General features: G+C 33.8%; 1 protein-coding gene across 1 annotated transcript in view; it reads left to right on the top strand.

Annotated features, from left to right (window-relative positions):
- The window catches only part of LOC117180725 (esterase FE4-like), a 38,263-nt gene that overhangs the window by 19,708 nt on the left and 2,431 nt on the right, over positions 1 to 16,124 (top strand). Inside the window, exon 4 of the mRNA XM_033373212.1 lies at positions 14,268 to 14,371. Coding sequence (XP_033229103.1) covers positions 14,268 to 14,371 — 104 coding nt within the window. The remainder of the gene's footprint in view (positions 1 to 14,267; positions 14,372 to 16,124) is intronic.

Genomic DNA, 16,124 nt, shown 5'->3' with positions numbered 1-16,124 from the left:
ATAAAAAATATATTCAAATTATACATCCTGCTTAGACCTTTTGTTCCAATTTGAAAAATTCAAATATGAATAAATATTTGTTTATAATTAGTATTTCAGAAATAACGCCTTCCAGAATTTGTAGAGAAATTAATGTGCAAGTTGAGCATTGTCCTTAATTATTGTAATGCTCCAAAATATTTGCAAAATTAACCAGTTATTTTTCTGTTGAATAAAATTTAATATGAAGAATCTCATATTGTCAATTTATTTAGGTAATAATTACTAATAAATAAGCTATGAAAATTATCTAGTTACAATCTCTGCTTGACTCAAAAAACTAACTCGGGTTGAAATAAGCAGAATAGAATATTCAATATACACTTACTATCAGTTCTGGCTAAAGTATCAGAAGTTTCTGGTTGAAAATTTTCTGATTAAGCTAGGGAGAATTTTGAGTAAATTTACCCAGGAGAATCTTTGGAAATATTCAAAATTCAAATCTCGTAGAAATGACGCGAAATGTTGAGTTTCCCCTATCTGGGCAACCATGAAGGTACAAACAAAAATACTACATGTACACACAGTACAATCGACGTACACACGTGTACAAAAAGAAACATTTAAATTTCGGTAGAATGACGCCAAATTTTGATTTCCCCCTGTGTTGGCAACCAACAGGGTACAAATAAAAATAAAGGATGTACAAAAAATACATTTGCCTTGATACGCTCCTTACTTACTGGGTGTTAGCAGGAAGGAGAATAATCTTCGGAAGCAATTCATTTCTGTTTACTCGGAGAGAGTTAGATTGAACCTTCTCTTGGAGTGAACGACAGAAATATTCAAAGGTAACTTGCGACAGAGAGTGAGTAAGAGGAGAGATACTGACGAAGGTCGAAGGAGTTACTGATGTGTCTATCACATAAGATAAAAAGAAATTGCGAGTGGAAAGATGGTGAGGAAGGTGGAATGATGTAGGAGCTAAGCGGTTGTTTTAGGGGAAACGGGCAGACTGGTGTGCCAGCTAGCTCGTTAGCGGAGGACAGTACAGGAAGAAAGAAACTTAAGCGAAAAACTTTTATTTTGAAAAGAAAGAAAATCCATTTATTTATTTTTATCTTACTATTTTTATTTTTATCTACAGTGATGTTTTCTACTTTAGAGAACTGCGGCGAATCTGCTTCGTAAACCCAGGGCTGATTTCCAGCTGCCGGGTTTTTGTAAGGCTGCTGGTTACCAGCAACCAAACAAGTGACGCTCCCCAAAAAAAGAGATGGGGATGAGGGGGCCTCAACCGTCCCCCGAAGAATAATCGGGCTGGAAGAAATTGTTGTGCGATACTCGTTGGGGCATTGTTACACAATCTGAGAGAAATTTGACATGACTTAAATTAAGAGTGATGTTTATTATATGTGGGGAAACGCCTGCAAGCTGGAAAAAACTAAAAAAATCTGATAATTTATTTTGTGAAAGAAAATTAATGAAAAAGAGTGGGAAGGGGTAGAGGGGTCGAAAAATAAAAGTCGTTGTTAGACTTATTTCATTAGGAAGTCTTTTTACATCGCGCGCTTGCGAAGCGGATCAAAATCATATTTCGCGAAAGAGGATAGATATGTTCAAAAGGTGATAATGATGCTGATTTATAGAACTTAGTGGCGGTTTCTTTGATATACTCTAAAATATAATCTGGATGTGATTGATGTTACTTTTAGATGCACCAACCTAAATTATACAGGCGTAGGTTATAATTAGTCGAATAAACATTTTTTAAACTAGGATTCCATATTCAGGTTTTAGGCTCGATTGTCTATTGATAATAGGGCTTAAGCGCGAGATAACCCCGAGAGCTTTCCCTTTAGTTTCACGGATATGCTGCTTTCAACTAAGACGTTTATGAAATTTACTTCCAAGGTATTGTACGGAATTTTTCCATTCTATTGGTTCATTAAACATTTTTGGTTGATCCTTTTTTGACAGGCTTTCTGATTGAGAAAAAAGTGATTCTGACTTTGTTACATTAACTTTTATTTTCCAAAGCTTAGCCAATCCCTTAATAATTTAAAGAGCTTTGTTAAGTATTTTCAAGACTTTTGGGACTGACCAAGAGGAAGTGGATAGTGCGGTATCGTATGCATATAATCCAATTGTAACTTCGGATACCCCAGTGTTGTTCACATAGATAATAAAGGATACCGGACCTAACATGCTGCCTTTGGGCGCACCCGCTCGGATGGGTTTCTCTTTTGAAAGTGTCTGGCCTATTTTGACTGAGAATTTTATTTTAGAAAGATTCGAGCTTATTAAGTGTTTGAGCCCTCTGGGGAAATTGTAATTTATTAGTTGTCTGAGCAGTTTGACATGCCAAACACTTTCAAAAGTTTGAGTATCATGTACTGCGTAGAGTGACGTTTTCTAAAACCGTATTGTTGCGGTTTAAGGATGCTGTTTTCTTTGAGGTGAAAGTTTATGCTAGTGAGTATTATTTTTTCAAAGATTTTGCTCATTGTATTAAGAAGACTAATGGGCATGTAGCTGGTAAAATGATTTGGATCCTTGCCCTTTTTGCTGAAAAACTAAGATGTGAACTATTTTGCATAAGCTAGATAAGAAGCTTAGTTGAACACAGGCATTGAAGATATTAGCGAGGAGGATGAGACACGAAATCGGAAGTTTTTGGAGGACTAAGTGTCAAACTGAATCTGGACCGCGAGCTTTGTAATTTTTGACAGTTTTAATTTGTTGTGTTAGTTCCTTATGGGTTATTTTTCAAATATTATCGGTGATTAATAATGTTTTTGAGGATACAGCTATTAGTTTTTTGATGAGTTCGGCAGAGGTTATTGCGAGTGTGGATAAGGTCTTCAATTTTAAGGCGGAGAAGTGGATCGTATTTGTTAATGGTAGTCTGTGGAACTGAACTGTGAATGGCAGTTTTTATGTTGGAGGTGAGATTGTTTAGGGCCTCGTCATTGTGGCAAGGGTTTGTTATTAAAGGTTCAAAGTTAAAATGTGTTTCTAGGGTCAAGTTTAATGCTTGCTAATTTGCTTTTTCAAAATTATATTGAGGCGCGACAGGGGCCTTTTCACAATCAGTGAAAAGGCTTAGAAGGACTGGACGATGATCTGAGTCTAATTTGTCAATAGTGGCAAAGTAATTATCGTAGAAGTTATTTTTGGAAATTGCAAGTCAATAAGGTCAGATTTATATTTGGTGCTGTGAGGGGAAAATGTGTGCGCGTTTGGTGCTGAGATTGTGAGATTTTTATGAGATATAAATTTGAATAATAGTTTGCAACTTTCTCAGCTGTTCTGCTATTCGAGGCTAATTTTTAGCATTTAGGCCACCTGCATCAATTATCGATGGTGAAAGTTAGAATGTTCTTCTGTAGTCATTTTTTAGAAATTCGCCAGTGGTTGTCTGATAGAGCGAGACTATAGGATATGGATTTCCGTGCATTTTTATTTGCATGGCAGTAGCTTCAAGGGCTTTAAGTTCAGGAATTATTAGTTCGTGGTGATCAATATTTTCTTGAATGGTGATCGAGGAGGCTCTATTTGTGTATTTCTGTATAATTTATAGCCAAATGATTTTTAAATCTATTTTGCTTTAAAACTTTAGGAAATGGTTTTCTATTAAAAACAGAAACATAGTTTTAAAAAAGTTAAAATGGATAAACAAACATCATTTCGAAGAAAGGTTTAGTAAGTTTATACTCTTTATTTATTTAACAAAATAAACACAATTTCCACAAAACATTTATAATAATTTAATGATAATCGTTTCTAGTTTTGACTAAATTAAGAACTTACAAATAAACAAAGAGACGTGAATATAACTCGTACGTTCAGGTTGAGTGGGCAAAGTTCAAGACTCCAAGATCTCTAAACGACGAGGGATTAAGAATGATTCCAGTTGCACGGGGAAACACGTTATGGTAAAAAATTAATTTTCCAACCTTAGGGGAAAAAGACACCTAGTCAGCTGATGCTGCAAAATGAAACAAAGGCCACTTTCATGGATTTTACGTCGATGAAAAACAACACAAAAAGAGTTCCTAAAGTTTTAAAATAAAATGGATTGAAAAACCCGTTTGCGAATCATTTTATGCCGTTCTAAACCAAATTTCGTATTTTTTATTCGGTCACTTCTGTTGTGGAATATCAAAGTTATTGCTTGTTACGTCGATGGATACTAAGAAAAATACGCAAGGTTTTGATAGCCGTTTTTTTGTTTGCGAAAAAAGTTCCTGATGCTTGCACTCTAAACTTAAAGGATGTGTAGGGAGATACTTTTTCTTTAATCTGACGTTTAAGTAGTACCCAAAAAAGTATTTCTAAATGTCACATGACGGATGTCTATGTATTGACGTAACCTCAACAATATTTTCAAGGATACTTACATTAGCCGGAATATGCAGTGCATATTGGAAAAAAAATAATAATGATAAAGATGTTACATTCAAAGTCTATCTTTAAGATTTATAAACATATATTTGGAAGTAGGTTTTAATTTATTTCCCCTGGTACTCTAAAATTGACCTCTGGCGTGTGACATCGAATAGAATCTTTCAAGAAACGTGCGGGCAGTAGACTCTTTTTTAAATAAAATGATATTTGTCGATCGAACCTAATCCCTGCCGAGGCTCTAATTGTTCACATGGAATAAGTCGGAATAATATCAACTAAAAGTATACGTGGACACATGATCGCTGGAATCTGCGCGGTTTTTTCGGATAAACATGACAAATCCCTAAACTACAAAATACGCACATACTATTTGAACTGTACTTGTTTACGCATAACCACTACCCAGTATTTGGCATAATGAACAACCTAAGAACACGGAGCGACCCAAGGAGTACCGCCTTTTGCATTTTTCCCGCAAGTGTTTTAGCATATTGTTGACACGCAAGGATGCTTTTTAGGCTATTAGAAAGTGAAAGTGATAAGGACGATTATTTAAACAGAATATTCCGGGTACAATCATTGCAACTCCTTCATAAGGTCTCGATACCGCTCTTTCTTTTCATTATTCTTGGTTATGATGTTTTTGTCAGCTGGTGCCGAAAATTCGATAACGAACATGGTTTGCTTCTCAAAGTCAAGAAGAACCATGTCAGGCCTCGACTAAGCAACAGAAACAATTGTCGAGAATATAAAGTTCCAGTATATGCGGCACTGCCCATTCTCGACAATTGACTCAATCTCCCTAGTAGCATTTAGAGGAGCGATATTAAGGTTAATGCCGTAAGAGTGACAGAGATGGTAATAAAGCACTCTCAGTGCCGCATTGTGCCTTTAAATGTAGGATGTTCCCGCGTGACTTGGACAACTAGATAGTATGTGAGCTAAATGCTCGGGGTGTGCATGGCACGCCCTGCAGTTATCATCAAGAATGTCTTGGCTCAAAATGTGGCGACGGTATGTTAAGGTGGAAATGACACTGTCTTGGCATGCAAAAATGAAACCCTCCGTACCAGACTTTAATACCAGCGATTTAAGGAAAGCAAACGTTAGCTCAGAAGACATTGACTAATCCTTCACATTTTTGTGGAAGATACCGTGAATCCTCTTATCGAGGAGCTGTTCACGGAAGTTTTTCTCTTGTGCTTTCTTAATCCGGCCTTTCAGGAGTGAGTACTCGAGATAGATAAGATTTGATGCATTTTGCTCACCCCTAAAACTGAAGTTAAGTTCGAGTGTTTCAGCAGCTTCCTCCGCTCCTTTGTACAGAAATGCTCCTTTGCCCACTTCTTTGTGATTCCTGACCATTTTTTGAAGAGGGTCTCTTCCACTTGCAACTCTATGTGCTGTACCCAAAATAATCCTGTTGTGGAGACATTTAAGACTCAATATTCCGCGACCACCTTGATGGCGTGAAATGTACAGTTGCGGATACTGTTCGTTGCAGATACTTTGTTCCTCGTCGACAGTTCGGAAGGCCAAATCTGCCGGATGAGACGTTTGTATCTGTTTCGGAGAGTATCCTTTATATATGTCACATCCTGAATGCGGCTCTGTGGCACGCCCAGGTATGTATAAGTCTCTCCAGCGCAAAGGTGTCGTATAGCGTTTCTATCAACGAGCTCAGGATCTTCAGGGATGCCATTAAATTTTCCTCGCTTCAAATAAACTTTTGCGCATTTATCTAACCCAAATTCCATTCCAATTTTCTTAGTATATCGTTCGACAATCCCTAGAGCTAGATGTAGTTGCTCTTTGTTTTTAGCATAGACCTTAAGATCGTCCATGTAAAATACATGCGTGACATTGTACTTTCGATCTACAGGTTTTCCGCACAAGTACCCGTCGGAATGGCGAAGTGCTAGAGATACTGGCAATAATGTAAGGCAATAGAGGAGTGGGTTCATGGTCGTCCATCTGGTCCCGGTGCGTCAGATATTATCTGTATTCTCTCAACAATATGCCGCCTGATGGTCAGCAGCTTTGACTTGTTAGGTGTGTGATAACGAGTCCGGGATTCGCACGCGAACTTTAGAACCTTGGCGATGAAATTCCTGCCAGATGTGATTTAGTCAATCACACACTGAATGCGGGACGCGTACTGTCTTGCCCAGCCTATCTTTATGGCAAGTTGATGCATTCGTCTTTTAGTCTTATGACCAACCGTTGGTTTTGTTTTACGGTTCACATCGGCCAAAGCTCTTACTGCATTATACACGCAATATTTGATAGTCCAAAGGTCGGATTCTCCAGGAAAATGTCTAAGAAGCTCGTCATCCATTTCAGCCAGATCTTTATGCTTGAGAGAAACCTTGGTGTTGATGTTTCTCCAGATCATAAAGCATCAATCTTCCTCTATTGGATGCCTGCCCGCGGTTGATCTTAGTGTCGCCTCTTTTTCTTTGTTGCCGGCTTGTTCTAGCTGTGGTAGAGTAGGCGTTCCGCTTACATAGCCCCTTTTTCGGAGTAGTTCAGCATGGTTTCGCAGACGTTGCTACAAAAGGTGCGATAGCTCCGGGTGTTTCTCGTACCACAGCGCATGAAGCCGTGCCATGTAATCCTGTTCAGGGGTCACACTCGCATCGTAGCACTCTAGCAAGTCGTGATTCAGCTGCTCCGTCCATCCAAAGGTCGCAAGATCCCGCCGATCCATCGCATTGAATCCATTTTCATTGGCTCTCCCAGCACCAGATTGGTCGGCATTGTTGTCCCGCCCGTTGTCGGGAGCCCTGCGCGTTCTGTTGTTTTAAATCGCACAATTAAATTAAAATTAAAATTAAAAACGAATTCAAGTTTCATCCGAAAAAACCTAATTTCGACATTTGAGGAACAAAATATATATTTTCAACAAGAATTAAATCTTCCACGAAAACTATACTTCAATTTTTAACCCAAGCGTAAGATGTTTCAACGAAAGAGTTGAAATTTTAAAGAAAGAGGGCAATTTTTGAAAAAAATGGTTGAACTTTTATACAAACAGTTGGATTTTTTATCCAGGAAAGGTATCATTTCTACTAAAATAAATGAATTTTTAAATCAAAAAGACAAATCATAATATAAATAGTTAAATTTTTATCTAAAAAAGATTTTATTTTCACTTTTCGGCATAAAAATATGAGTTTGAAATGAGAAAGGAATTTTCTATGAGAATAGCTACCTTTTCTACCCAAAAATACGAATTTTCAACAAAATAGTTGAATTTTTAACAATGAGAAAAAAACTTTAGAACAATATTCTTGAATTTTAAACGAACCCGTTGCATTTTTTCGAAGAAAGATGCAATTTTTAGTCAAATAGATGAAGTTTTAAAATAAAAAGACAAATTTGTGAAAAATAGTTGAATTTTCAACCAAAAGATTTTAGTTAGACTTTTTAGAATTGAAATATGAGATTTAAAAAGAAACCAATTTCATATTAAACTAGTTGTGTATGAGTTTTTCTTTGAACTGTTCCTCTATTCCGGAGAAGCGCTGCGATAAAAAATTCGAAAATTAAATTAAAAGTGAATGTGTCCTTCTCAATCTAACTTTGAAAAAAGAAACTTAAATTTATTAGCATTGCACAATTTTAAAATGAGAACATTTTAAACAGATTCAAATATGAAAAAACTTAATTGAATTCAGAAAATTTAAAATGATCTTTGAAAGATTCAAGGGAATTTTAAAGAATTTAATAAAATGCCTAAGAATTCATGGTGGGGTTAAAAGCTTTCGGGATGAATTAAATCAAAACTTTTAAAAAATTCACTGAATAGAGTAGAATTGAGTATATTTAGAAGAATTCAGAGTAAATTCTAAAACATAATTTCAAATCTCTTTAAATTTTGAACCCCGACTAATTTTTAACAAAAAAAGTGAATAATGACATCAAAAAATATCAAATGATTTGGAAATAATGAAAAAATCCAAAAAAATGCTATTGATTTCGGTCAAATTTGAGTGAATTTATAGAGGAATTTAAGGGAAATGTTAAGGTATGAAAAAATGCATTAATTTCAGTTTGAAGTGAGTTTGGATAAGTTAAAGATAATTCAAAAGAATTAGACATAATGCCTAAGAATTTTCGATAATTTTGACATACTTGAAGCTTAATTAAAAAAAAAACTTTTCAAAAATCCATTGCATTGCGTAGAATTAAGGGAATTTAATATAATTCAGGATTAAGAATTCAGGGCGAATTCCTAATGAAATTGTACAAAATATTTGAGAATCTGTTTAAACCTTTGAAACGGTACGAAATCCCCCACTTTTGTGAATAATTAGTCTTAAATCCATTAAAATATTAAAATCTCTGAAAATTTTCAAAGTTCTTGGAAATCCTATTGAAATGACTTTAAAAAATCTGTAAACATTTAAAAATTTTCTAAAATATTTTCAATTGTTTTGATATTTTTTAAATCCCTCGAAAGTCTTTAAAGCCCTTGAAAACGTTCAGGATTTTGTTACAATTCCTTCAAATATTTAAAATCCTTTAAAATCCTAATAAATAATTGAAATAAATTAAAAATGTGATTGTAATCTTCAAAATAAAAAACCTGAAATATTTGCAACCCTATCGTATATTTTTAAATCCCGTGACATTTTTTAAGCTCTTGAAAATGACAAGAAATTAAAAAAACCTTGAAATATTTGAAATATATTGACCATTTTATCAATTAGTTCCCATGAACAATTCAATAAAAGCTTAAAGAAAGAATCCACTGCAAAATAGAACTGAGTAAATTGAGGAGAATTTATGTCAATTAAAAAATTCCGATAAATTGAAAGGTTCCATGTCGATTGAATAAATTCTTTTAAATAAACTAAAATATTATTAAATCTTATGAAGTTCTAAGCAATCTGGCGATATTGCCTGAAATTCTGGAAAATTTATTAAAATACCTTGCGATATTTAAAAAATCCTTTACAATCATTAAAATCTTTGGAAACCTTACAAAATTCAGTGACATCTTTTAAATTTCTTCAAATTATTACAAATAATTTATAAGTTCCTTATATTCATTTAAAATTCCCGAAAATATTGAAAATACTTTAAAATATTTTGATGTTTCTTGAAACTTTTAAAAGCTTTTGAAAATTCCTTAGAATTTTTTAAAATACCCTAAAATAGTTCAACATAATTCTATATAATTCAGAAATCAAACAGAGTAGTTTAGGGACATTAACTGCATATAGAGTACAATAGAGGTAGGCATGAACAACGACAACAAATTGTTCTGAAAATACTATTTACATTCTTTACAATAAAATTCAAATAAAACTTTGAAAAACTGAATATAACTGAACATAACTATACCAGAATATTTGAATTGCTAACTTTGAAAGCCTTTTTTCAATCAATAATTTATAAATTCAGAGTGAACGGACTGGAAATTAAAAAATGCTTTCAAAATTGCATAAAATCAAAATCGTTTTAACCTAAAGTGAATAAAATTTTCTATTCTTATCTTCCGAAAATTCTAAATTAGAACTAGGTATGCACACTTTCGAGTTTAAGTGAAAGATACATGCATTACTCGCAGTCGGTAAGGTGTATCGACATGATTTTGGTGTCAAAATATTAAGAAGAGCTCCCTCTTTCATGCTTTTTGATTTAACATTCAGTTTGCTTTCAATTCTCATCTTGTTATGTAGGTGAATAGGTGCAATCTCCCAAACCCATGTTTCGAGAAACAACCCCAGAGATGCACTTTTACCGGATGTTTTACAGTCCGCTGCACTAATCTTGAGGTTGAATGTGTCCAGGCATGTGTCCATTTCAAATTGCTCGCAGGGTTTGACGACAGCACGGTTGGTATTTCTCCAAAATAGAAATTAAAAAAAAAACTTTTTTTACTATTCTAGATATTTAGGACCAGAGACAAATTCTTTCATGCCTTTCATTTATCGTGCCAAATTTTTAACACAATATTTCATTATGTGTGAACGTAAGTTGGGAAAGAAAACTTCCACTGGTATTTTCTTCAAAAAAAAATTTTTCTCAAAATTTTCACCGGAACAATGCAGAGACATGGACTTTATTACCTCCTCTTTCATTTCCCAAACTTTCAGAATAATACCTCATTTCGTTTAGACGTAAGTTGGGAAAGAAAAATCGAAGACCAGGATTCGTCACGTGACCCTCTCGTCACATGGCCTTAAGCCTCATTATTATAGTTAAGGAGTCGAATTTTTTAAAATGAAATCCTGTTTCCTATAATTTTCGGGTATTTACTTACAGAATCTGAGCTTAAAATTGAAATTGCTGCTTTGTGAAATCAAATATAGCGGCTTTTATTTTAGAAAACATTTTGAAAAAATTTAGTTGTGGGAATGCGTCCATTCCGTTTCAAGCTACCCTTCTGGCTGTTACTTTTAGCAATCGATATTGTGAAATATTTACCCAGGACTGTCTCCCAATCTCCGATAGTATTGAAATTAGAACATATTTTACAATCCCACAAAGCACTCTTCCCAAAAAAAATCCATTTTTTTCTTGGGACTTGGTCCAAGAGGACGGGAGAAAACACCAGGTCATATCTTGGACATAAAATGTATGGCAAGGCAGTTGCGAGAAAGGGTGGCACTAGCGCTGTACGCTGGCTAATTGCGGAACTAATTCTCTCAATGGAATTCCACGGCTGAAGGGGCATTAATAGCGGGAAATTTAAATTGGTCCCCGGATAAATGTTCAAAGACTAATCAGAGTATGTTTCTTCTTCGTACACGGCTTAAAGGATCAAAAAGAAAAATGGAGTTCACTAACCAGCACTTTTAAAACAATGGTTCTGGTTTCGCTTATGAAAGGAGTGATGGAAAATAAAAAAATCCATTTTGAGATCAAAGTGTGCAAGAATAAACAGACAAAATACCTTTTCTCTCAAAGAAGGCTACACATTTTTTATGAATCTTTTTTGGTAGTATGCGTGGCTTCTGTTTTAATCGTCGAAAATAACATTACAAATAAAAAATTAAATTTTTATAAAAAGAACACAGAATAAAAAAAAAAGAATTTACAAAAGTTATGCGCCCGAAAATATGTAAAAATTAGTTATTATTCATACTTTTCAGGGGTGTGCAGTTGTTGTTTTGGTCGTGAAAAATCACTTTAAAAATAAAATAACAACACTAATGGAAAAACAATACAAGATGCAATAAAATATTTAAGGATAACATTGTTTTTAATAGGATGCGCGCTTTCTTTTATTATAAAAAAAACATTGAAAATACTTCTGTTTTGATATAAATGCTTGTTATGAATTACAATAATATACATTAATTGAAATAGTTCATTTTTCAGCGTGGGTGAGAATGAAAATTAATGAAAAATAAAAAAATATATTTAATTGATAATTAAAAATAAAAGTTGTACATCTTTTGGAAATACGTAAACGAGCAGTCTGAAAAAGCTTTCAGAAAAATGTCTTGTTATTTCTCTAGATCTTTCATTGTTTACAAGAATAAAATTTTAAATTTATTATTAGAGAAAAAAAATTTTCCTGGCCTCAAAAAACAGTTTAGCCAGCATGATTCTGAGAAGATGCCTTTTTTATTAGGCAAAAACTTTAACAATTATTTGGAAGAATAAAAAAGGTTGGATTTTACAGAAAATATTTTTTTCATGTTTTTAACATTTAAAGAAAAAAATATATAAGTTGTTTCTTAAAATCCCGCTCTTTTTGTTCTTTCGCATATTTTTTTACAATTTTTGCTAATAGAATAAAAGCATTTCATCAGCATCATGCTGGCTAAATTATTTTTTAAGGCAGGATCATTTTTGTCCTAAAATTTTAATTTTTTAATTTTTCTAGAAAACAATTGAAGTTATTGCAAAACCTAGAGATATTTTGATAGGACCTTTTTAGAACTGCAAACTTTTTTAAAACGTTTTTTTGTGTCTTCCATTGTTTCGGAAAAAAATTGAAAATTCGATCGTAAGTAAAAAAAATTCTCCTGAAGACAAAAGCTATAGAGCAAGCATTAAACTCAAAAGATATCTTCCTTATCAGAGTACGAATAAAATAATTGGAAAAGCTTTAAGAGTGGTTTTTACGAGAAAATCAGATTTTATATTTTATACAAAAAACCTCCGCCATTTTGTTAATTTTAAACCTTTCTTTAAATTCTCTGACGGATCATGAAAGAAGACGATGACCGGTATTAGAATCAATTAGAAAATATCTCTAATCTGTTTAAATTTATAGAGATGTAAGAGAAAATCAAACTTTAAAAAACAAAGCACTAAATTCAAATTAATTAATTTTCTATATGAGATATTTTAATTTTAAGATCAGATTCTGAAAGATCATACCCGAAAATATTAGGGAACAGGGTTTGTGTTCAAAAGTTCCCACTTATTAATTATAATAATAAGGCTTGAAAATGAATAACAGAATTGGAGTGCTTCGACCTGAATGGGTTAAATTCCAACTAGTTTCTACAACTTTCTTATAGTTTTCTGAATAACTTCTCCACAGGTAGTTTCCATTTCCTTAAACTCAGATAGATAAACGAAGCGATCGAATAATTTGAAGAATTCAGTTCGCCGTGGCTTTGAAAACAATCAATGATTTTTTTGATAAATATTTATGAGTACTTTTCACTCATATCATCATTCTAAGGATACTTTGGAAAGTATTGTCTCCGAATTTTATCGAATAATTTCAAAAACTGTAAATCTGTCGACGAGCGAGAGACTCAAAATTAATCACAAATCGACTTCAGAAAAAAACATCATTGTCATCGTTATCTCGAAAACTATAATAAATACCACTTTTTCTACATGAAAAAAGGTCCGTCATTTAATTTCCTATAAACAATGCATTATTTGAAAAACAAATTTCGAATTTTAGTTGCCAAGGGCCAACCTCCCCTTAACTTTACCAAGTATATTGTTAATTCAATTTTTCATCAATACAATTATGAGAAGAAGAAAATCATTCTGAAGCCAGGGACTACAGTTAATTATATCAAAATTCCAGGTAGATTGTACCTCGAATTTGAGACGAAATGTTTTGGAGAAATAATATCAAAGGGACTTGGTTACAAATAAGCCTTTAAAGGACGGTTCGACATTGTATTTTACAAAAATATTGCACGGTATCGTTTTGTTTCTTTAACCTAAAAATGGTCACTCTCCACTGTCGTCATTGTTTATCCTGGCGACGCTGCTTATACAACTTCTCGAGGTTAGTGAAATGACGATTACGTACGACCCTTGTGATTAACAAATTTTCCCACAAGAAGAGAAAAGAAGACAGATTTATGCCTTTAAATGAAAAATTAAAGATGTCTTCGTCACAGCGAGTAATAACCCAGTGGGCACAAGATTTCGTGACGTCTTTACGACATCTTTACGACAACTTTACGACATTCTATGTCCATGCGCCACTGAAAACAAATGCACAGCTAAGTTGATGGCGCTGCCTTCCAGACCTCTGAAACAGAGTTGGTTTTCACTAGAGTTAAGATATGAAGTCTGCTGCAGTCATAAAATAATTCTCCAAGTTGGGGCCAAACTTGTAATATGAAAACACTTGACAATTTCCACAAAGGTAGTACTGATATATTATTTGCATCTGCATTTGCAGAAACTAAACCTTTATTTTCTTTAAAAAAATTTGTAATAAGTTTACTGGATTTTTCGAGATTCTTAAAGTTTTTAATCCTATCATTGTTGGAAATTAATTGCGCAACTGTTTTGAACTTAAAGACCGTAAGACCAAAATGTTTAAATGTTTTCGTAGCCAGCAGAATAAATTAAAGTTTACTATTTAGTGGCTCCAATTCATATTTTTCTGTATTAAAATTTAGAACGAAATTCTTTTTTATTTCTTATTGTAGAATTAGTTTCACCAAAAAGATTGCCCGGTCAGGTTTACGTGCCGGAAGGTCCGCCCAGTACGTTCTGTCCGTCAGCGTCCAGGCGAAATAATAAAGAAAGAGAGGTAAGTGCAACTCAGGTTGAAATCTCGAGAGGTACTTACATCGAAGACCCTCTTCGTGGCTTTCCCAATGGGCACAAAATTTGGCGACGTCTTTGCGATACAGTTACGACATTTTTACGACAATTTCGCGACATCCTATGTCCATGTCGTTACAGTGTCTTTACGATATCGTAAAATATCGCCATATCATACGACATATTTACGATATCGTAAAGACGCTTTAACGACATGGAAATAAGATCTCGTGAAGTTGTCGTAAAGATGTCGTAACAATGTCGTAAAGAGGTCGCCAAATCGTGTACCCACTGGGTTTATTAGAGCAGATACAGTACGAGATGTTGCTATATTCGAGAATATATCCTTGGAAAATCCTTGGAATAGTCAAGGATGAAGCTATTCTTCCATTATTTAATAAACGTCACGAGATAATCAGAATAGACTGCAATTAGAATAGCATGCGAATGCCCATTAACGGAATTGAAGCTGAGTGTTGGGGTGTGTTTGGAAAATATGCTCAGTTCTTAAAAACACCGCTACAAGCATTCTCTTAATGTTATTTCCATGAAAACCTGAGCCCAATGAGCAAAAAATTTGGCGACGTCTTTACGACATCGTTACGACATCTTTACGACAACTTTACGACATCCTATGTCCATGTCGTTAAAGTGTCTTTACGATATCGTAAAGATATCGTCAGATAATACGACATATTTACTATATCGTAAAGACGCTTTAACTACATGGACATATGATGTCGTAAAGTTGTCGTAAAGTTGTCGTAACGATGTCGCAACGACGTCGCCAAATCTTGTGCCCACTGGGATGATTTGAAGACACTTATAATAAATCTAATAATGAACCTTCATTTACTAGATCTCCCCCCCCCCCCCCCCCCGCCACAAAGAAGCGTATTATTACAAAATAATCAGAATATATTGCAACAGAATAGCTTGCGGGTTTCCATGGACCGGCCTAAACCTCGGCTTTGAGGTGTGTTTGGAAAATACGCCGTGAGCATTTCTTTAAAATTATTTTTTACGGCAATCTAATAATTATTATATTGGTATTATAATTTTTATACGACCTAGTTTGTTTAATTACACATATACTACAAGACAAAACAGAATATTCCCCGAAAAATTTTTGGGCATAAATTTCTTGTTCAAGTAAGATAATTTTTGTCAATCCAATATTATATTATCCGAGGCTTGAATTGTTTACATAGAATAAATTAGAATCGCACTAGTTATACGTAATTATGTGTATGTGTGTGCGCGCGTGGGGGGGGGGGGGATAAACATATGGGAAGCCCATATCTATTAAAATTTGTTCAAGTCGTAAGTTTCTGTAGCTTTTCTAATTAGTAATGCTCTGTAGTTTATGCTATATTATCAACCTATTATCAAATCTGCAGGTCATGAAATTTGGATATATTTACTCATTAGAAGATTTTGTTTTACGCTTCGCATTTATTATTTTCTAAATTTTTGCAACAACTGTATTTTTCAATTAAAAAATTTTGCAAATAATCTTTCGTAACTAATTTTAAGTCAAACAACTTTGCACAAAAATGACAAAATGATGTACAAACGTAAACAAATATTTTCCTTTCTTCTGCTAGAGTTTAGTGCTTTAATAAATGAATAAAAATGTGTGTTCCAAATGAAATTTTTGTCGCTTTAAGTACTATTTTCAATTATAATAGCAAGAAAAGGTAAATAGTATGATTAATACATGCATATGAAACGCCATC

The sequence above is a fragment of the Belonocnema kinseyi genome, chromosome 9 (assembly GCF_010883055.1).
Source record: "Belonocnema kinseyi isolate 2016_QV_RU_SX_M_011 chromosome 9, B_treatae_v1, whole genome shotgun sequence".
NCBI lineage: Eukaryota > Metazoa > Arthropoda > Insecta > Hymenoptera > Cynipidae > Belonocnema > Belonocnema kinseyi.
This window is presented reverse-complemented; position numbering and strand designations above follow the sequence as displayed.